This window comes from Symphalangus syndactylus, chromosome 14 (genome assembly GCF_028878055.3).
Source record: "Symphalangus syndactylus isolate Jambi chromosome 14, NHGRI_mSymSyn1-v2.1_pri, whole genome shotgun sequence".
Taxonomy (NCBI): Eukaryota; Metazoa; Chordata; class Mammalia; order Primates; family Hylobatidae; genus Symphalangus; species Symphalangus syndactylus.
In genome coordinates this window covers 11,127,307-11,148,633 of record NC_072436.2, presented here as the reverse complement: position 1 = coordinate 11,148,633, position 21,327 = coordinate 11,127,307, and the positions used below count along the sequence as shown (strand labels likewise).

At 56.4% G+C, this 21,327-nt stretch overlaps 1 protein-coding gene across 1 annotated transcript; it reads left to right on the top strand.

The window, feature by feature from the left end:
- Positions 1-4,655: 4,655 nt before the first annotated feature.
- LOC129461789 (NADPH:adrenodoxin oxidoreductase, mitochondrial-like) lies at positions 4,656-15,649 on the top strand. The gene is given in 14 exon segments (XM_055241158.2): positions 4,656-4,789; positions 5,328-5,342; positions 5,345-5,442; positions 5,533-5,604; positions 11,262-11,354; positions 11,568-11,690; positions 11,892-12,005; positions 12,315-12,416; positions 13,223-13,330; positions 13,590-13,674; positions 13,807-14,006; positions 14,088-14,259; positions 14,900-15,070; positions 15,200-15,649. Coding segments are annotated over 14 exon segments (1,563 nt in total). The 5' UTR covers positions 4,656-4,710; the 3' UTR covers positions 15,331-15,649.
- The last annotated feature ends 5,678 nt before the right edge of the window (positions 15,650-21,327 follow it).

Sequence of the window (21,327 nt, the reverse complement as noted above, 5' to 3'; positions counted from 1 at the left end):
GAAGAATTTGTAGGAGGGGGCTGGGGCTGGAGGGGGTACTGGGAACAGGGTCTGGAGGAGAGATGACCTCAGAGAGGAATGGGAGGAGGGTGGGGTGCAGACAGAAGAGCCTGAAGTCAGGGCTGGGCAGGGCTGTGGAAGGATGGTCTGCAGCCGGGGAGTGAGGTGGGAATATAAGGGAACTACAAATGCCAGGCAGAGGAAGAGGCCAAGGCGCTGGGGGACACCACTGAGATTCAGCCCACAGTGGGTAGTATTGAGAGAGGGCTGGGAGCTGCCCCAGCTGGGGGCTGGACTGGGAGGGTGCTAGGAAGTGCCCAGATGGAGGCTGAGGGAGAGAGAGAAGGAGGCCAGACCCATTAGTTGAAAACAGGGTCTCTCACCTTGGCACTATTGACTTTTTTTTTTTTTTATGGAGACGGAGTCTTACTGTCGCCCAGGCTGGAGTGCAGTGGCGTGATCTCAGCTCACTGCAACTTCCGCCTCCCAGATACAAGCGATTCTCCTGCCTCAGCCTCCCGAGTAGCTGGGACTACAGGCACCTGCTGCCATGCCCGGCTAATTTTTTTGTATTTTAGTAGAGACGGAGTTTCACCATGTTTGTTGCCCAAGCTGGTCTCGAACTCCTGAGCCCAGGCGATCCGCCCGCCTTGGCCTCCCAAAGTGCTAGGATTACAGGCGTGAGCCACCATGCCCAGTCACTACTGACATTTTATCTGGCCAATTCTGTGTTGTTGGGGGCTGTCCCGTGCATTGTTGGATGTTTAGCAGAGTCACTGGCTTCTACGTACTAGATGCTGGGAGCTCAAGTTGTGACAATCAAAAATGTCTCCAGACATTGCTGAGTTGACCCAGTTGAGAACATGCAAGTCATTCTCTGAGCGTGTAATTGCCTTGTTTTTCAGTGAAGGCCTTGGATGGGGTGAAAGGCATGCTGACCCTGCTGATAGGGAGACAAACTGCCAGCAAATGGGAGCCCGTGGGATGGGCAGAGGGGTCTGGCTACAGGCACAGGCATTCCCTGAGCCTTGCTCCCTGGGAGAGCCGCTCTGTGGTGTGGCCTTAGGCAGCTGCACAGAGGCCACTGGTTCCTTTATGTGCACTCCCCATTCATCTCCACCATGCCTTCCTTTACCAAACACCGCAGTTCCTTTAGACGCCCTTTTCCATAGCTACAGACTCTCACTAGTTCTGAAACAGCTCCCTCCAGGCTTGTGGTGGTAGTGGTTTCCAGCTGTTGCTAGCCTGGAGTGCTTCTCCATTCCCTTCACCCTGCTCACACCTCTGTATACAAACTCCTTCATCAAACTGTCCTCAATCACCCCTTTTGAGTGTGCCATCTGTTTCTTGCTAGGAGGCTGACTGATAGAGTGGAGTTTTGGATCCAGGCAGCCCTCTTGGCATGAGGCAGGCTTGGCGGCTCCCCAGGCCACTGCTTTGCTATATGCTATTGCTGCTCCTTGGAAATGCATTAACAGCTTAGAAATGGCCTTGAGGTTTAGGGGTGTAATTAATCAAACTGCTAATTCTCCATTTGAGAAATGCAGTGGCAGAAAAGGCCCCAGTTGCACAGTCCTGGCTCATGATTAAAACCATCCAAATACATAAACAATGACTCACTGTTATTGATCCGGACCTGACTGGGGTATGGGCAGTAGCTGAAGGCCCTGGTGCCAGATCTGGCTGTACCATGGGTGTCCTGGGAACAAGTCACTCGATTGCTTTGAGGCTCCATTTTCTGTTTCACTTAGGATGTGGGCTGGGAATTTCTGGGGCCTGAGAGGTGAGGGAGGTGACAGGAGTGAATGAAGTATATCCAGGTCTCTGCAGAGACCTAAGGTCTAATCTATAGAGACATATGGGAGGTCATAATACACATGGATGATGACGATAATAGCTAATGTTTATCTAGCATTTATGGAAGTTGTCTTTACTTCATCATCTGATTTTAATGTCTACAACAAATTGCCACTATTCATATTTCCCCCAAATGTTACAGACGGTGAAAAAAAGTCCTGGAGAGATTAAATTTCTCAATGTCATATAGCTAGTAAGTGGAGGAAGAGGGATTCAAACCCAGTGTTGTGCCGGGCGCGGTGGCTCACGCTTGTAATCCCAGCACTTTGGGAGGCCGAGGCGGGCGGATCACGAGGTCAGGAGATCGAGACCACGGTGAAACCCCGTCTCTACTAAAAATACAAAAAAATTAGCCGGGCGTGGTGGCGGGCGCCTGTAGTCCCAGCTACTCGGAGAGGCTGAGGCAGGAGAATGGCGTAAACCCGGGAGGCGGAGCTTGCAGTGAGCCGAGATTGCGCCACTGCACTCCAGCCTGGGCGACAGAATGAGACTCCGTCTCAAAAAAAAAAAAAGAAGTAAGCATGGATGTCTTCCAATAAAGCTTTATTCAAACTGAAGTCTGAATTTCATGTAATTTTTATGTGTCATAAAATTTTATTTTTTACCATTAAAAATGTAAAAACAAGCTGGGTACAGTGGCTCGCTCCTGTAATCCTGGCACTTTGGAAGTCCAAGGTGGGAGGATCGTTTTGAGCTCAGGAGTTCGAGACCAGCCTGGGCGACATGGCAAAACCCCATCTCCACAAAAAATGCAAAAATGAACCGGGTGTGGTGGCAGGTACCTGTGGTCCCAGCTACTCCAGAGGCTGAGGCCTGAGGCTCGCTTGAGCCAAGCCAGGAAGCAGAGGTTGCAGTGAGCCGAGATGGCACCACTGCACTCCAGCCTGGGTGACAGAGCGGGACCCTGTCTCAAAAAACAAAATCAAAACCAAAAACAAAAACCCCAAAACCTCCAAAAAATAAAAACAGTAAGGCCGGGCACGGTGGCTCACACTTGTAATCCCAGCACTTTGGGAGGCCGAGGCGGGCGGATCACGAGGTCAGGAGATCGAGACCACGGTGAAACCCCGTCTCTACTAAAAATACAAAAAAATTAGCCGGGCGTGGTGGCGGGCGCCTGTAGTCCCAGCTACTTGGAGAGGCTGAGGCAGGAGAACGGCGTGAACCCGGGAGGCGGAGCTTGCAGTGAGCCGAGATCGCGCCACTGCACTCCAGCCTGGGCGACAGAGCGAGACTCCGTCTCAAAAAAAAAAAAAAAAAAAAAAAAAACAGTAACAGCCATTCTTGTTGGTGATCCAAAACATGCTGGTGGACAGTATTTGGCCTGCAAGCTATAGTTTGCCTACTCCTGGTCTAGTGGGACAGGCATAAAACACAGTGACCTATTAGAAAGCAGAACAGTATTTACTTACCAGTGGGAGGGAGGGGAAGTGACCAGTAAGGGTACAGAGGACTTCTGGGATATTGGCCATGTTTTATTTGTTGATCTGGGTGGTGGTTATATGGTTACACCTTGTGATATATTGTCAAGTTGTACACTTATGATTTGTGTACTTTTCTGTATGCTATTCTTGAATTTAAAATCTCATTAAAAACGACAGTGTAGTAAGTCATGATGGGATAAGGTCAGATGCTGTGGAACGAGAAGGCTTTAACTCTTTGGAACTTGGGAGGGGACGGGTCAGAGAAAAGCCTTCTCCAAGGAAGTAATGTTTGACAAGAGGGCCCATGGGGAAAAGGAAGAGGGGTTAGACTTATTGGGTCAGCTGTGACTACGGATTCTGTCCTTATTTTTAAAAATATTTTGATCATAGACTTTTTGCATTAATTTTGACCTTTTAAAACGTTGTAGTATTATATTTATCTTGATTACTAAGTGTTTTGGAGCCCCCTTAAATTCTGAACCCGAGGGGAGTACCTCAACCCTGGTCCTGGCTCGGCTGCACGGGGGTCGGAGACTGTCCTCAGTACCATACGTAAACCACCGCCCCGCCCCGCTTTTCTTCACCTATGTAATGGGAAAGGAGGTGAGGTGGGACGAGCTTTCCAGGGTTTAATATTCTCCCTGGCCCGGCAAAGACGGGGATTTGAGGGGTTACATCGGCACAACACCCGGGGTCAAAGAAGGAGGCTGCTGGGCTCCGAGCAGGAGCTGCCTTACCCCAGACTTCCGCACTCTGGTTATTTCCCAACGGCGGTAAGGCTCGCTTGGAGTCGGACTCGCTTGGAACGAAGTCACGCGGGAGGATTCGCTATCAAATGGCAAAGGCGTATGCGTCATCAGCGAGCGACGAGAGCCTCCCGAGAGGGGCGCGGCTAAGTAAAATAAGCTCCTTTCTAAGTGGCTGTTTCCTTGGGGAGGGACTGAAACAGCGATGGGGATTCGCTCTCTTCCAACTCTAGGCTTCCGGGATTTGGAGGGACGGTGAGGCTTGGGGAGAAATGTATCCTGTAGTCCCAGCTACTCGGAGAGGCTGAGGCAGGAGAATGGCGTGAACCTGGGAGGCGGAGCTTGCAGTGAGCCGAGATCGCGCCACTGCACTCCAGCCTGGGTGACAGAGCGAGACTCCGTCTCAAAAAAAAAAATAAAAAAATAAAAAAATAAATCGCGTATACCCCGGATGCTCCGAGGGGCGGGGCTTCGACGGTGGGGCGTAGTTAAGGGCGGGTCTCTCTTTTGGGGGCGGGATTCTCTCGGGAGTCGGGGTGGAGCCGCAACGCTCCGCTTTCCCAGAGCGCAGGGGGCGGGGTTTGGGGCGGGGCCTCGCTTGTGGGCGGGCCCGGGCAGGAGCGGGCTCGCACTGCGCAGCAGTAGCCAGGACCAGATCCACTTGCAGGTTGCTGTTCCCAGCCATGGCTTCGCGCTGCTGGCGCTGGTGGGGCTGGTCGGCGTGGCCTCGGACCCGGCTGCCTCCCGCCGGGAGCACCCCGAGTAGGAGCAGGGCGCCTTTGGGGCTGGATGGGAGCGCGGGGAGGCCTGCGAGCGCTGATCAGGGGTCGGAGCAGAGCTGGGGCAGGGCTGGAGAGGGGTGAGACTGAAGGGGTGTCTTCCTGCTGGCGAGATCGCGGTGGTGTACGGGGGTGGGCGGAGATCTGTGCGTGAGATGTGAGGCTTCTAGGGTTAGAGACGGAGGTCAACAAAGGTGAACAAGGAGAGACTTTGAGATCCACAGGTGTGAGACGGGGTGAATGGAGGGTGATACGGAGGTCTGTGGGGGCGAGAGGGAAGTCTGAGTCGAAACAGGGATCTGTAGGAATAAGACGGGTCTATATAGGCAATATAGCGTTTTGTGGAGAGAGAGGGGTTAGAGGAGGGACACTGTGGGGAGACCCACGGGGGCGAGATTGGGATGATACGGAGGCCGTTGGAAGGATGTGGGATTCTAGGGAATGAAGTATTGTTGGGCAGGCCATTGGCAGTGGTGTAGTAGGTTCATGGGTGAGATGTGAGGCTCTGGATGAACCCACAGCCTTTGGGGGTTCAGATGAAGAGACCCTGCAAATGCCAAAGCCTTGAGGAACAAGAGAAGGAGGATGCAGGTGAGGGTGAAGCTTGGGAAGTTCCAGCTTCTGTTGGATATTCAGGTTGGTTTGGGACTGGGGAGAGAAGTTAATTTTGACCTTTTCCCTCTCCTCTGCCTGGCCCCAGGCCTCTGCCACCATTTCTCCACAAAGGAGAAGACCCCCCAGATCTGTGTGGTGGGCAGTGGCCCAGCGGGCTTCTACACGGCCCAACACCTGCTAAAGGTAAGCCACTTACTCATAGTCCATCATTCACCTGCTGCTCCACTCCTAAGGGCAAGCCTCACCCCCTTTGGGTTTTAAGAGCACTCCTGGATGCCTTATGGGGAAGGGACTCCCAGCCCTCTGGCCTGGACACTTCCCACTTGCTTCCTCACCTACACCTGAGGCTCCCCTCCCCTCATGTTCTCAGTGTGACAGGGGTATAAAACACACGTTGGTGGTGAGTGGTCAGTGGCAGGTGGTCAGCTTTGCCTCCCTGGCCAAGCACTCCAGGGGGCTTATGTAGACCTGCAAAATGACTTTGTCCTCCTTCATCTTCCCTCCTTTCTCCTCTATCTTCACTCTGTCCCAAACATCCTACATCTCAAGGCTACCCACCTCCTCTGCTTTCTGTAACTTTACCTGCCTTGCCATGCCCTCCTCACCCATAGCTCCAGTCCTCCGTGCCATTCTGTTCTTTCAGCCTGCCCTCTGCCCCTCCCCCTTCCCCTGTGAAGGCCAGGATCTCAAGGCTTTCAGTGTCCGCCTCGGCAGGAAGGGCCCCAAGCCAAGGCTACAGGTTATACTTGAGACTCCACATCAGACTTTGGGACAGAGTAGAGAGGGGATACCCAGGTTAACTGAGACATGAGACAGTTGCCTAGCTTTGGAGAGGCTTGGAGTGTCCATGGAGAGACAACAGACAGGATGAATATCTTAATTATACACACACACACACACACACACAGATGCTTGAAATGGAGGGTGACCAACTGGCCTGGACTGCCCAGGGCAAGGGGCTTCAGCGCTAAGCTGGAGGTTCTTGGGAAACTGGGATGAGTTGATCACTCTGCTGAAAAGTGACCCGTGCATGCTTCCCAGGCAACACAGGTGAAAGAGCTAATTACAATAATGTGGGCAGCCGGCCGCCCCGTCTGGGAGGTCTACCACGGAGGCCAGACGCAATGTGGGGGCTGGACGTGGTGGCTCACGCCTGTGGTCCCAGCACTCTGGGAGGCCGAGGCGGGTTGATCACTTGAGGCTAGGAGTTCGACACCAGCCTGGGCAACATGGCGAAACATATGAAAAATACAACAGACAAACCAACCAACCAACCCAGCGACAACAAAACAGGTCTATCCTGGAGTCATACTCTAATTTTTTCTATTTTCTTCCCTTTCTGATCCTTTATCCCACTTTCTTTTTCTTCCTCTTCCTTCTCCTTCTTTGTCAAATAGATGATTGAGTTATTATCATTGATCCATACAAAGTCCCTCTCTTATTTATTTTAATTCCCACCCCCATTTCTATTCCCCGTCTTCCCATGTGCAACCTTCCTAATATGTTTGATATGCACCTTTTTGTTTTTGTTTGTATGTATTTTTAGAAAATGTTTATTGTGTGCAAAAAAATTAATAAAAAAAAAATAATGTGGGCAGCGTGAGCCGAGGCAGATGGGGTCAATCAGAAGCTGTTTCCTGGGCCGGAAGCCCAGGTGGCTCATGCCTATAATCCCAGCACTTTGGGAGGCCGAGGAGGGTGGATCACTTGAAGTCAGGAGTTTGAGACCAGCCTGGCCAACATGGTGAAACCCTATCTCTACTAAAAATACAAAAATTAGCCACGTGTGGTGGCACAGGTCTGTAGTCCCAGGTACTTGGGAGGCTGAGTCGGGAGGATCGCTTGAACCCAGGAGTTGGAGGTAGCACTGAGCCAAGATCGAACCACTGTACTGTAGCCTGGGTGACAGAGCGAGACCCTGTCTCAAAAAAAAAAAAAAAAGAAGAGAGAGAGTGAATTTGAGCTGCATTGAAGCAGACCGAGGGCTTTGGTGAGGGCCTCCCACATGTGGGGAGTCATCCTGGAATGCAAGGCCTTGGGCACGCTGCCATGTGGGAGGGAGGACAGCCTGGGCTCTGGGATGGAGATCAGGGAGCACATGGGGGCTGGAGAGGCCCCGAAGGACTTTGTATAAGGGACAGTTTTTTTTTAGCTGAGCCTGAAATTTTGGAAGGGGGGAGAGTAAGCCTTCCAGGAAGTGGTTTTTTTTTTTTTTTTTGGAGATGGAGTCTGGCTCTGTCGCCCAGGCTGGGTGCAGTGGCACAATCTCAGCTCACTTCAACCTCCACCTCTCAAGTTCAAGCAATTCTCCTGCCTCAGCCTCCTGAGTAACTGGGATTACAGGCACGCTCCACCACATCCAACTAATTTTTGTATTTTTAGTTGAGACAGTGTTTCACCATATTGATCAGGCTGATTTTGAACTCCTGACCTCAAGTGATCTGCCCACCTCGGCCTCCCAAAGTGCTGGGATTACAGGCGTGAGCCCCGCGCCTGGCCCAGGCAGTGTTCTTAGCATGACTGTACTCAGCTGGCAGACACGTGCACACGCTTTCCTTGTGGATTGGGATGGGGAGGGGCTCAGGCCAGGTACAATCCTTGTTCTGATCCTTGGGCTGATCTTTGCCCACAGGGAGCTCCAAGCTACTGGCTGTGCTCCTAAGACAGGACCACGTGCAGCACGTTTGGGACAGTGGCCCTTAGCTTGAGTCAGGCACTGAGCACAGCATCTCGTAGCATCCTCATAACAACCTGCAAAGCAGGTGTCGTGCCTCTTGCTTCACAGGTAAGGATGCTGGGGCTGAGTGAGGTTGTCCAAGCTTACACCGCGGAGCAGGGACGGCACTGGGATCTGAGCAAAGGCAGCTCCATGCCAGGCCATCCATGTTAATCTATTCAGTAATCATTTACTGGATGTAACATGTTCTGGGTGCAGGCTTTACTGGGAACATGGGCGTGAACAGGACAGACGTGGTCCCTGTGCTCGAGGACCTGACATTCGAATGTGGGGGGCACAGGTGGATAATTTACAGGGTATTTTAGGGCTCTGACAGCTATAAGCACAGAGACTGGGGTGCGGGGAGGGGGTCCATGCCCAGTCTGGAGGGAGAGATGTCCCAATTGCAGTCTGAAGGACAGATGTCAGGTTGGGGGACAACAGCAGGAGTGTCCCAGGCACAGAGAACTGCGTGAACAAAGAGGAAGAGAACGGCTCTCTGGGGAAAGGGCAAGTTCTGGAAGGTGCGTGTGTGCAGTAAGGCGTGAGGAGGTGAGAGCCGAGGCTGAGAGGTAGGTAGGACCCAGATCCTGGGGGGCTTGGAAGCCACTGACCAGGCTCTGGAGGCAGGTTTCGCTGGGAGGTGTCCACAGCTGCCTCCTCTTCCCCCATCAGAGTCTCCTGGGGCATCTTATCAAAATACACATTCCTGGGCCTAACTCAGACCTAATCAAGCTCTGTGGCTGGGCCCAAGAGTCAGCAATGTTAAACACCCCGAAGGATTCTCGTGCCCACTGCTGTAGGTGGTTGGCTTCACTGGAGAGTTTTCGGGGTGCTGTTTTCCTTCAGGATGCCCCCTCTGCCTGCAGGGTAGATCCAGGCAGGGCTGGTGGCCAGAGAGCAGTGGGGAGCTGCTGGGGTGGTAGTGAGGAAGAGGACTGGGAGGGTGGGGATTGATGGGATCAGGTGGGGGGTCAGGGAGGAGCCCCAGGTTCTAGCTTGGGCTCTGAGTGGATGGGGTCGAGGGAACAGGAGCAGAAGCGGGGAGCGATTTGGGGCAATGGGACTTGGCTTGAAACTGGATGGATTTGAGATGTCTGGGGTGGGACATTCAGGGGCCTCAGGTTTGGAGCTTGGGGAGATGTCTGGGCAGGAGAGAGAGAGTAGAAAGTCATCAGCAAGTTCAGGGGAATTTGGGGTTGCAGGAGGGAGTGGGTTAAATCACTAGGGAGGAGGGAGGGGGGCCACATCGGAAGAACCTCAAAGAATGTCCTTGTTAGCGGGGAGCAGCTAGAGGGACAGGAGGGAGGGAGGGAGGGAAGGAGGAAACCTGGAAGATGAGGTCAGCCACGAGAGAGAAGGGGTAAGAACATCCGGCAGACTTAGTGTTCCGGAGGTGGCCCTGGAGAGGACATCGTGACCCAGAGTGAAGGATCCGTCGCAGGAAAGAATGGAAGATAAGGATAGAGAGGTTGGTTGGGTGAGGTGTTGACCTCCAGGCCGAGCAGTTTGAACTTTATGCTGTGGCATTGGGCCCCAGCGAAGATTTTTGAGCAAGGCAGTGACCTACAACAACAGAATAGTAATGAAAGCTCCCTCCTTGATTGAACACTCAGAGTAGGTTGCACCCTGGGCTGCCTGATTACTCATTTAACCTTGAGCAGGACGCCACAGGGCTCTTCTTTTGGTCAGAGAAGAAACTTTCCCCAGGGCACAGCCAGCTAGTGCTGGAGCTGGGACTGGCATCCAAGGCTACCTGTTTGACTCCAAGCCCGAAGCGCTTTGTGGGTACAACATCGTGGTGCTTGAGGGAGGTGGTTTGGGGAGCCCCCTGTGGCTGGCCTGGGATGGAGAGAGGCAGGAGGTGGGGCAGGGTGGACTTGGGTGCAGGCAGGGGAGTGGAGGGGAAGGGGGAGGATTTGGGCAAAGGTGAGGAGGTGGGTGGGAGCCTTTGTTGGGGGTAGGGAGACTGATGGGCAGGGGCTTCTTTGCCTTGAGTCCCAGTGAAGCTGGAGGTGTCCTAGTGGGGACCTAGGATAGGATGGGGGGCTGGGCGTGTCAGCCGTGGGACCCCTAACTGCTTTACTGCTAACCGGCCCGTGGCCCAGAGTCTCACCACCCTGACCTCCCGGTGCTTCCCAGCAGCCATGAGAGGGAGCTGTCATCCGTCCTGGTGTGCAAAGGGGGAGACTGAGACCTGGGGAGACCCTGGGACTTGCTGGGATCATGTGGCTGGTGGGTGGCAGAGCCAGACCAGACTTGCCTGCTAGACCCCCGACCCTGTGCCTTCCACACGGCCTCTCAAGTCAAGGTGCCCTGGGAAAGCGGTCAACACAGAACCACTGCCCGAGACTGTCTTTCTAAGACTGGGAGCAGGCCCATTTCCACCTCTCTTCCCCGTGAATTCCCAGCTGTGCCCCCTCCCTGTCCTGCTGCTCCCCTTTCCCCAGAGCACGGTCCTGGGCACTAGAGCTAAGGCACCTGTGAATTCAGAGGGTGGCCCTCAGGTCCTCAGACTGGCTGGGACCTGAGGGTCCCAAGTGTGGAAGGGTTGGAGGCCAGGGCTGTGGGTTGCGCTTGACCTGAGAAGATAAAGAAGCCACCCTTATATAATTCCAGTCGGGGGAAGCCATGGCCTCCTCAGCTGGCTACATTTCTCCCCATCTCTGAGGGCCGGTCGTCTTTTTTTTCTTTTTTTTGAGACAGAGTCTTGCTCTGTCACCCAGGCTGGAGTGCAATGGCCAATCTTGGCTCACTGCAACCTCTGCCTCCTGGGTTCAAGTGATTCTCCTGCCTCAGCCTCCCAAGTAGCTGGGATTACAGGTGCCCACCACTATGCCCAGCTAATTTTTGTATTTTTAGTAGAGACAGGGTTTCACCATGTTGGTCAGGCTGGTCTCGAACTCCTGACCTCAGGTGATCCACCTGCCTCAGCCTCCCAAAGTGCTGGGCTGACAGGCGTGAGCCGCCCAAGGAGTGAGTACTCTTTTTCCTTGCAGAGGGTGGAAGCCTTGTGTTCTCAGCCCAAGGTCCTAAACTCTCCTGCTCTGTCTGGGGAAGGGGAGGACCTAGGGGCATCCCAGCCTCTCTCGGCCCCACCAGCTGCCACCCTGTTCCCCAGCAGCACCCCCAGGCCCACGTGGACATCTACGAGAAACAGCCTGTGCCCTTTGGCCTGGTGCGCTTTGGCGTGGCGCCTGATCACCCTGAGGTGAAGGTGGGTATCTCTGGTCCTGGAGGCTGGGGTTTGGAGACTTTGATCAAGATGAGGAGGGCAGGGAGGCTCCCTGGCTGGATGACAGGACTTCATGCCATCTGTGCCGATGCCACCCAGCTTCCATCCTGGGGACAGAGTGGTGAGGGTGGTGCAGACATGGTCCCTGGAGCTGCCTCACCCTCTAACCCCTCCCATTCCCGGGGGACCTGGCAGAATGTCATCAACACATTTACCCAGACGGCCCACTCTGGCCGCTGTGACTTCTGGGGCAACGTGGAGGTGGGCAGGGACGTGACGGTGCCGGAGCTGCGGGAGGCCTACCATGCTGTGGTGCTGGTGAGTGCAGCCAGGCCCTGGGTCGGGGAGGCAGGGGCTGCAGAAGGGGACCGGTGGCTCGGGGTGGAAGGCAGCAGGGGTGAGGCCAGGATGCAAGCTGCTGAGAAGCTGGAAGGAGGCCGCTGGGAGCCTAGGGGGCTGCCCGGCCTATCAGTGCTGGTGCTGAAGGCTGTGGGTCTTGGGCCTGCCATCTTTCATCAGAGCTACGGGGCAGAGGACCATCGGGCCCTGGAAATTCCTGGTGAGGAGCTGCCAGGTGTGTGCTCCGCCCGGGCCTTTGTGGGCTGGTACAACGGGCTTCCTGAGAACCAGGAGGTGAGTTTGGGGAGCACGCCTGCTGCCTCTTCCTCCCTGTCCCTCAGCCCTTGGATGCCAGACCTGGGGGAAGAGGAGCTGCCATCCAGTGGCGAGATGTGACATTGTGCTGACAGAGGCGGGAGGCCAGCTGTGGAGGGCCTCCGGGGACAGCTGGGTCCAGGTGGGGGAGGAGGGACCAGAGGTGTGGACTTTCCTGGCGTGGGGAAGCTCCAGGGCACAGTGGGGACCAGGCATGAGGCACCTGCAGACTGAGATGAGCTGAGTGGAGCAAGGCTGGGGGACCCTATCAAGACTTTTCCCCTCCAGCTGGAGCCAGACCTGAGCTGTGACACAGCCGTGATTCTGGGGCAGGGGAACGTGGCTCTGGACGTGGCCCGCATCCTACTGACCCCACCTGAGCACCTGGAGGTGAGTGGTAGGTCGGGGCCGGGGGGCGTGGAGGTGGGGTCACCCTGAGGAGAGAGTGCCCTTATCTGCAGGGTTCAGGCCTCACCTCTCCAAGCTGGGCTCAGTGCCTCTGTTTCCCCGTGGTGCCCAGGCAGAGGCCCTCTGAAGGGCAGTGCCATGAGCTTCCTCTTCTACCATTTTCCCTTCACTTTCTGCACTCCAGCTAAGTGGCGTGTTTCTCTTACTCTTCAGTAAGCCACAGGACCCTTGCTCACACCATCCCCTGCTTGGATCATCCCCACTCATCTCCCACCAGTTAACAGCTAAAGTTCATCTTTGAGATCTTAGCTCGGTTGTCCCTTCCTCCAAGACTTCCCTGAATTGGTCCACTCCCCCATCGTGCCTGCTCCCATAGAGCCGTCTACTTCTGTTTCACCGCATATCATCGCCACGGCAATTTTACACACATTGATGAGTATTTGATGAGTATTTCTCTCCCCAGCAGATCACAAGCTCTGAGAGGGCCTGCTCCTTGTCTCTTTTCCTCACCATTGACCACCCCTGCCCCTCCAAGCTCTTTGCACGGGGGTGAGCACATGGTAGAGGCCCATTAAATACTTGTTGAATGAAAGTGTGGGCCTGGTGTGCTATTAGTTGGAGCCATTTGCAGAGTTGGCAGCAATGCTCCATCTGGCCACCAGGGGGAAGCAGTGGTGCAATTTTGGGCCGCCAGCTTTCTCCTGGCTCCCGGTGGGGACATGACCAAATGGAGAGTCCCCTTTCCTGGGTCAGTGTCTGATGACTCCAAGGCCCTCCTTTTGTGCCAGAGAACGGACATCACGAAGGCAGCCCTGGGTGTACTGAGGCAGAATCGAGTGAAGACAGTGTGGCTAGTGGGCCGGCGTGGACCCCTGCAAGTGGCCTTCACCATTAAGGTGCTGGGGCCAGAGTGGGAGGAGCCAGGGTTCCAAGTGGAGGGGGCCTCTCCTTAAGGGGTGGGGGTGGGGCAGAGCCCCTGGGAGTAGCTGCTGCCTGGAATGGAAGAAGGGGAGCAGTCAGGGCCCCAGGGGCTCTGTGCCTTTGGGGAGGAGGGGGGTGGTGGTCTCTCCTGACTGGGCTGGACCCTGGGGTGGGCTCAAGTGGACTGTGTTCCAGGCCTGACCTCCTCCCCCATTCCCTGCTCCCACCTTCAAGGAGCTTCGGGAGATGATTCAGTTACCGGGAGCCCGGCCCATTTTGGATCCTGCGGATTTCTTGGGTCTCCAGGACAAGATCAAAGGTAAGGGGCCCTGGCCTGGCCCCCCAACTACTAGGGAGAGGGTGGCCTAGGTCAGAGAGGGATTGGGGAAGGGTGTGCAGGGAGAGGGCCGGGGCCCAGGGACAGCCTGGAGACATTCTATGTTGCTGACAGAGGTCCCCCGCCCAAGGAAGCGGCTGACGGAACTGCTGCTTCGAACGGCCACAGAGAAGCCAGGGCCAGAGGAGGCTGCCCGCCAGGCATCGGCCTCCCGTGCCTGGGGCCTCCGCTTTTTCCGAAGCCCCCAGCAGGTGCTGCCCTCACCAGATGGGCGGCGGGCAGCAGGTGTCCGTCTAGCAGTCACTAGACTGGAGGTGAGTCTCATGTTTCCCAAAGACACCCCCTTCCCAGGCCTCTGCCATCCCACCTGCTGTTGCCCACACTCTCCCCAACAGGGTGTCCATGAGGCCACCCGTGCAGTGCCCACGGGAGACATGGAAGACCTCCCTTGTGGGCTGGTGCTCAGCAGCATTGGGTATAAGAGCCGCCCTGTCGACCCGAGCGTGCCCTTTGACTCCAAGCTTGGGGTCATCCCGAATGTGGAGGGCCGGGTTCTGGATGTGCCAGGTGAGAGGGTGTGAGGAGGCTGGGTGCTGAATTATGGTGAGAGGCCGAGAAGCTGGTATCTCCTGGGGCCACGCATTCATTCATCTAGCAACATGCACTGAGAAGCTCCTGCAGGGCAGGCCCTCTCTAGGACCCACTGCCACCCTCCTCTTGGCCCTGAGAGAAGTTCCAGTCTGGCTAGGACATATGTCGGGTCATTAAGTCATTCAACAAACATTTACTGAGGTCTTTTCTGGGTTAGGCCCTGTGCTTAGTGCTGGGATTGGAGATTAATAAGGCAGCCTGTGTCCTCAGGGAGCTTCCAGTTTTACTAAGTGCCCACATACCTGTCTAGTGATTAATTCACTTGGTAAACATTTACCAAGGGCCTACTGAAACTGCAGGGGAGCAAGCCTCAGCTCCTAAGGTTAGGGATCCCCTCGTCTACAGGGAAACTGAGGTGTAAGGGGGTCGGCCTGGTAAAAATAGGGAGAGACGAATTCAGGGCAGTGGACCAGCGGCCACAGCAGGCTCAGCCGACTGTCTGCTGAGAGGCGTGGGGTGTCTGTGTGCGTGCACGTGGGTGTAGATTGTGGGCACAGGATGGCCAGGGTGGTATCCAGCCACCTCCCTCCCTTCCCCTTTTGTTACCCCCTCTCAGGCCTCTACTGCAGCGGCTGGGTGAAGAGAGGACCTACAGGTGTCATAGCCACAACCATGACTGACAGCTTCCTCACCGGCCAGATGCTGCTGCAGGACCTGAAGGCTGGGCTGCTCCCCTCTGGCCCCAGGCCTGGCTACGCAGCCATCCAGGCCCTGCTCAGCAGCCGAGGTCTGGGCCCTGATGCTGAGGTCCTGGGAGGTGGGGTGGGTGGTCCTTCTCTGGGGCCTCAGTCTTTGGGAGGGGGCTGTTCTGGGAGGGGTGAAGGAGGAGGTGTTGACAATCTCCCCTCTGCTTCAGGGGTCCGGCCAGTCTCTTTCTCAGACTGGGAGAAGCTGGATGCCGAGGAGGTGGCCCGGGGCCGGGGCACGGGGAAGCCCAGGGAGAAGCTGGTGGATCCTCAGGAGATGCTGCACCTGCTGGGGCACTGAGCCCAGCCCCCGCCCCCGCCCCTAGCCGGGAAGGAGTGAGTGTTGGGAGGGGAAGGGCTGGGTCCATCTGAGTGGGACTGTGCACCTCTGCTGATCCCGGCTGGCCCTGGCTTGGAGGCTTGGCTGCTCTTCCAGCGTCTCTCCTCCCTCCTGGGGAAGGTCGCCCTTGCACGCAAGGTTTTAGCTTTCAGCAACTGAGGTAACCTTAGGGACAGGTGGAGGTGTGGGCCGATCTAACCCCTTACCCACCTCTCTACTGTTGGACTGTGGAGGGTCACCAGGTTGGGAACATGCTGGAAATAAAACAGCTGCAACCAAGGGCCATGGTTGATGGGGGACTTTTTTTTGGAAGGGTTGGGGTCGGGGGTCACCTTCTGGCCGTAGCTCCCCTACCGTCACCAGGTGGCGCTGCAGAGACGGCTCCCTGCTCAGGGGCCTCTTGGGGGCTTGATGGGGCTCGTCAGCCAGCCCTGGCGTAGGCACCCTTCCTTTCTCCGCTCGGCCCTGCTGCGGCTGCGGGTTGCCTGTCTTCTGTCCACACTAGGGCTGCCCGGGACCGGGACCCCCCCCCTCCCTGGTGAGCCCTCAGTACAATCAAAACAGAAAAGAAATGGGAGCGGGGGCGGGACTGAGCAGCAGCTTGTCCCCTGTACCTCTGGGTGCCCCAGGCGAGTCTAGCCCGGGGCCCATTCTTTAGCTCCCAAAGCCTTCCTGCTTCCGTTTCCAGTCAGACCCACTGGCCTTTAAAAATAGTACCTCAATCTCCCTAGGGCTTTGCAGTGTCCGGAGAGTGGTCACTCCCTTTTATGGCAGCCCCCAAGATGCTGCCTCGCTGTGTAAACTGAGGGGTCCTCGAAATTAGCCCAAGGTCACACACTAGAGAGCTGCCGGCTCAAACCCACGCTCCGGGCAGGCTGGTGTTTCCTCCGAGGCGCACTTGCCGCGAGTGTCGGGTCTGGGGACGCGGTCCCGGAGAGGGCAGAGGGACCCGGGCCTGCGGCGGGAGGGGCCTCGAGGGGCAGGGGGCCGGGCTGGGCCGGGGAGGAGGCGGCGGGCCCCGGCGGGGCGGGCCCTAGCGGGCGGCGGTGAGAGCTCCCGCACAGTCGGCTGCGAGCCGTGGGAGCAGGAGGTGCGGTGCGCAGCCCAGCTCCGGACGGAGCCGGGCGCCGTGCGAGCCTCGTGAGGGGCGTGGGGCGCGGGGGCGGGTCGGGGCCAGCCGGCCAGGCCGCGCCACCCGCCCCCGCCCCGCCGCGCCCGGGCTCCTGCGCCCGCGGAGCTGAGACTGAGCGCGCCAGCGCTCCCGGGCCGAGGCTCTGGGACAGAGACCGCGAGGGAGGCGGCCTGCGCGGGCTCTCACCGCAGGCGCAGCGCCCATTCCCTTCGGTGAGTGGCGGGCGGCGGGCGCTAACTTCGCTGCCAGCTTGGGGCTGGGTTCCCGCGGCGCGCGAGCAAGAACGGTGGAGACAGAGGCGGGACACCCGCGGGGAGTCGGGCCTGCGCAGGACTCTCGGGGCGCAAGGAGGGGGCGGCTGGAGGACCTGGACCCTCAAGAACTTGGCCTCTTGGGTTTGGACCCGGGCGGCCAGAGAGAAGGCTAAGAAGAGGCCCAGCAGACAGGTGCGCGGCGGACGCGAGAGAAGGACGCGGGCGAAGCGTCCAAGACGTTCGTCCCCGGGGCCGCCGAGCCCTCCTCCTCCTTCCCTTGGCGCGGCAGCACCGCGGGACCAGGGGAGTCTGGGCTGCCGCGGACCCCAACTGTTGCTGCTGGAATCCCCTGGGGCAGAGAGCGGGGAACAGGGCCAGGAGCGGGGGCCGGGGCTGGGATCGACCAGAACGAGGGGTTGGAAAGGAGTCGAGAAGGCGAAAGGGGGGCTGTGCGGCTCCCCAGCCCGGTGCCCCGGTTTCCCCAGGTCTGCTGGGCACCTGCTGCGCACTTGCCGCGGCGCCCAGACCCCTTTCCCCGCTGCGAGTCCCGGTTCTTCCCCTCTAGCTCTGCCCCATCTCCTCTGCCCCAGCCTAGCTCTCTCCCTCCTGCGACCTGGGAGAATCGGAGTGGGCTTCCAGAGTAGTGGCATCTTGCAGATGCTGGCCCGTGCCCGGCTCCCGGGCTTCCAGAGCGCAAAGGGAAAGGCAGGCAGAGAGGGCACCGGGCGAGCTTGACCTGGCGCTGGGCCCTGGCTGCGCACCAGCAGCCTGCGCTGGTCTCTCGGGGCTTCGCCCAGGATCCCACGACGGCGGGAAGGGGAAGCCCCGAGCCTCCTGTTTCCTGCCTAGGCGGGCAGGCGGGGACACGCGGAGCAAAGGCACCCGGCAACCTGAACCCCCAGGTTCGTCCCGCGACCCTGCAAGGAGCTGCTGGGTGAGCAAGACGGGAATTCCCGCCAGGCCCTGATGCCCACTCCATTCGTCCACTCGGTTTCCCGCCCAAGGGGACTTCTGGCTCGGTCCCCCAGCCCTCGGATGGTGGCGTCATCTTAGTTCAGTCCCTGACCCCGGGCCACAGGAAAATCGAGGAAAGAAACTTATTTGGGGAGGGTACCATTCCGCGGGCTGTATTTCGGAGCCCGTCCAGGTCTTGGCGGTGCTAGTGACTTTGAGCCTGTTTCTAAACTCCCGAAGAGTAAGAGCGTGCCAGGGGCAGGTGGGCAGGTCCGGGACACCTGGGTTCGCCCAGGGCCCCGGGGCGGGCCTGGGCTGGTACTGGGCCCGCCTGCCAGGCTGGCTCAGTTCCCCGACTGCGGGACTCAGGGGAGTGGGGGTGGGGGCCCTGGAGCCACGGACGCCGGCGGGGGACAGCGCGGAGCGCGGGGCACCGGGTGCGTGGTGCCCAGCTCGGCCGCCAGGAGGCGTGGCGCGGGTGCCCGCCCGGAGCCGCCGCCGCCGCCGCCGCATCGCGAGTGTCCTTGAGCCGCGGGTGACGGTGGCTCTCGCTGCTCGCGCCCCCTCCTCCCGCGGGGAGAGCCTGGTGCCACGTTCCCTGTGAATTATTTATCGCCGGCCTAAAAATACCCCGAACTTCACAGCCCGAGTATAAGAGATTCCTGCGGAGGGGAGGCGGCGGGGGTGGAGTCCGGGCGGGGTCCGCGGAGACAGGGGCCGTAGCCTTGGAGGAGCGAGAACTCCGTGCCCCCAGTAGTGGAGCAAGCTAGAACGGCGGTCCTCTCCCCTGGCGCCTGGGTTCGGGTTTTGGCTGGGCAAAAGGGAGGGAGGGAAACCCGACGGCAAAGGAGGGGCGGCTCCCCGGAAGGGCAGGGGGTGGGGGGCTCTGCTGGTGGGTGGGGAGGACTCCTGCGACCGAGTTTCCTAGCCTGGGAGAGGGAGAGCCATCGGTGTCTCGGATGTGAGCGGGTGTGAGTGCGGGAGTGTGCATGTGTGTGCAGGTCCGTGTCAGGGGGTCTGGCTGAGCTGTGAGGACCCGGGAAGGAGAAGGCCTCCAGCCTGGGAAGGTGCTCAGACCCTTCCAGATGCTGCTGTGTCCTGCAGGACTGACCACTGCCATCCTCTCCGGGGCTCTTTGGGGATCTCTGTGTTTGTCAAACATTAGTTTAAGGGCTGTTTGTGGAAGGGGTGAGACCCTGAGTGGGTGCGTGGGCAGAGGTCTCTGAAACGATGTGTCTGCCCTCAAGGAGCCCGAAGTCCAGTGTGGGGCAGGGTGTTCATGAGTGCACACACACCTGCCGCAGGGCAGAATGGAGGGGTGGAGGGGACCACTGCACAGAGCTCCCCACCCAGGAGGGGAAGCCAGGGCAGGGGGAAGAAGGGCAGGTTTCTTTCTTCTCCCTTCTTTCCTTTCCTTTTCTTTCTTGCTTTCCGTTCTTACTTTCTTTTCTTTTCCCTCCCTCACTCTCTTTCCTCTTTTTCTTTCCCTCTCTCTTTCTTCCTTTCCTTTCTCTTCCCTCCCTCCCTCCTTCCTTACTTCTTTTCTTTCCTTCACTAGCCAAGCTCCAAAGTCACATTTCACTTAATTTTTATCCTGCCAAATTTGAAAGCCTTTTAACTTAGTGATTTTAGTGTAAACAGGAGCAGGAGAAAATGTAATTATCTAAGTCTCCTTCTGTCACCCAGGCTGGAATGCAGTGCCATAATCATAGCTACTGCAGCCTTGAACTCCTGGCCTCAAGCAATTTTCCCACCTCAGCCTGCCAAGTAGCTAGGACTACAGCTGTGTGCCACCACACCCAGCTGATTTGTAAAAATTTTTGTGGAGATGTGAATTCGCTATGCTGCCCAGGCTAGTCTTGAACTCTTGACTTCAAGTAATCCTCCCACCTTGGCTTGCCAAAGTGCTGGGATTACAGGCGTCAGCTACTGCTCCTGGCCGAGAGTTTAGTTTGCTAGTGGTGTTCTTGGTATCTTTTCATATTTGAGGCTTTGGGCTAGTGCTGAATTATTACACTCACCATCCGAGGTCTACAGCACTTTTGGTTTAATATTGAACAGATGGAACTGTTTAGTTCGGCATCTTTGCAGGTATACAGAATGTACCTACCAGGAATCTGCTTTATGTCCATTGAAAGCAAGAAATAGGGGCTGGGCGCGGTGGCTCACGCTTGTAATCCCAGCACTTTGGGAGGCCGAGGCGGGCGGATCACGAGGTCACGAGATCGAGACCACGGTGAAACCCCGTCTCTACTAAAAAATACAAAAAATTAGCCGGGCGCGGTGGCGGGCGCCTGTAGTCCCAGCTACTCGGAGGCTGAGGCAGGAGAATGGCGTGAACCCGGGAGGCGGAGCTTGCAGTGAGCCGAGATTGCGCCACTGCACTCCAGCCCGGGCGACAGAGCGAAACTCTGTCTCAAAAAAAAAAAGCAAGAAATAATACAGTAAAACTTTGCCTGGCTAGAGGCTTTGAAAGAATGGCATATTCTGGTTTAATTCTATTAACTTGGAAGTGTGAAGGTGAAAAAAAATTCGAAACTTAAATTTCCTGTTGAACGCAATTGAAGATATAGCCAATGATTCCACTTTTCTTCTCTAGTAAGGTTGGACATTCTGATTTACTTGGTGTTTTATTATAGAACTGCTAGTGTGCCTGAGTCTTACATTGTGAAGATACTTTTTTAAAACTTGAGATGTAAGAGGATGTAAATGGTTTTGTAGGAGATCAGGCTGGATGAGAACGGACATTTGTAAACATACTTTTTAGACTAAATCTGATGGCCACTTGTTTTCCTGTTGAACTCATAAAAATAAAACACATTGGGTGGAGGGTGGGAGTAGAAAGGAGATTGATGTGTTTTAATTGCATGTCATTGTTTCATAACAAGGCAGAACATATGGTAACCCTGGCTTTGGACCTACAGAAGGAAACACATTTTACTACCTGCTGTATGCCAGAGGTTCTTGAACACCTGGAGGGATTACTGCAGCACAGATTGCTGAACCCTAATCCAGAGTTTCTGATCACCAGGTCCAGGGCGGGGCCTGGGAATTTGCACCTATAAAAAAGGTCTCAGGTGCTGCTGGTGCTGCTAGTCCATAGACTACATTTTGAGAACCACTCTTGTCTATTAACTGTAAATTGTAGAGCTCTAGAAAAAAGCTTAGTTTGACCTGGGATAAGAACCACACAGGTTATGGAGAAAATCATGAAGGATTCAACCCTTGATCCCAGCCTAGTGTGGATTTCAGGTAACAAGCAATACATAGTGACATAACACAATTCTTGCTTTTCATGATTGTCAGGCCTCTGAGCCCAAGCCAAGCCATTGCATCCCCTGTGACTTGCACGTATACATCCAGATGGCCTGAAGTAACTGAAGGTCCACAAAAAAATAAAAATAGCCCTAACTGATGACATTCCACCATTGTGATTTGTTTCTGCCCCACCCTAACTGATGAATGTACTTTGTAATCTCCCCCACCCTTAAGAAGGTTCTTTGTGATTCTCCCCACCCTTGAGAATGTACTTTGTGAGATCCACCCCTGCCCGCAAAACATTGCTCCTAACTCCACCGCCTATCCCAAAACCTATAAGAACTAATGATAATCCACCAC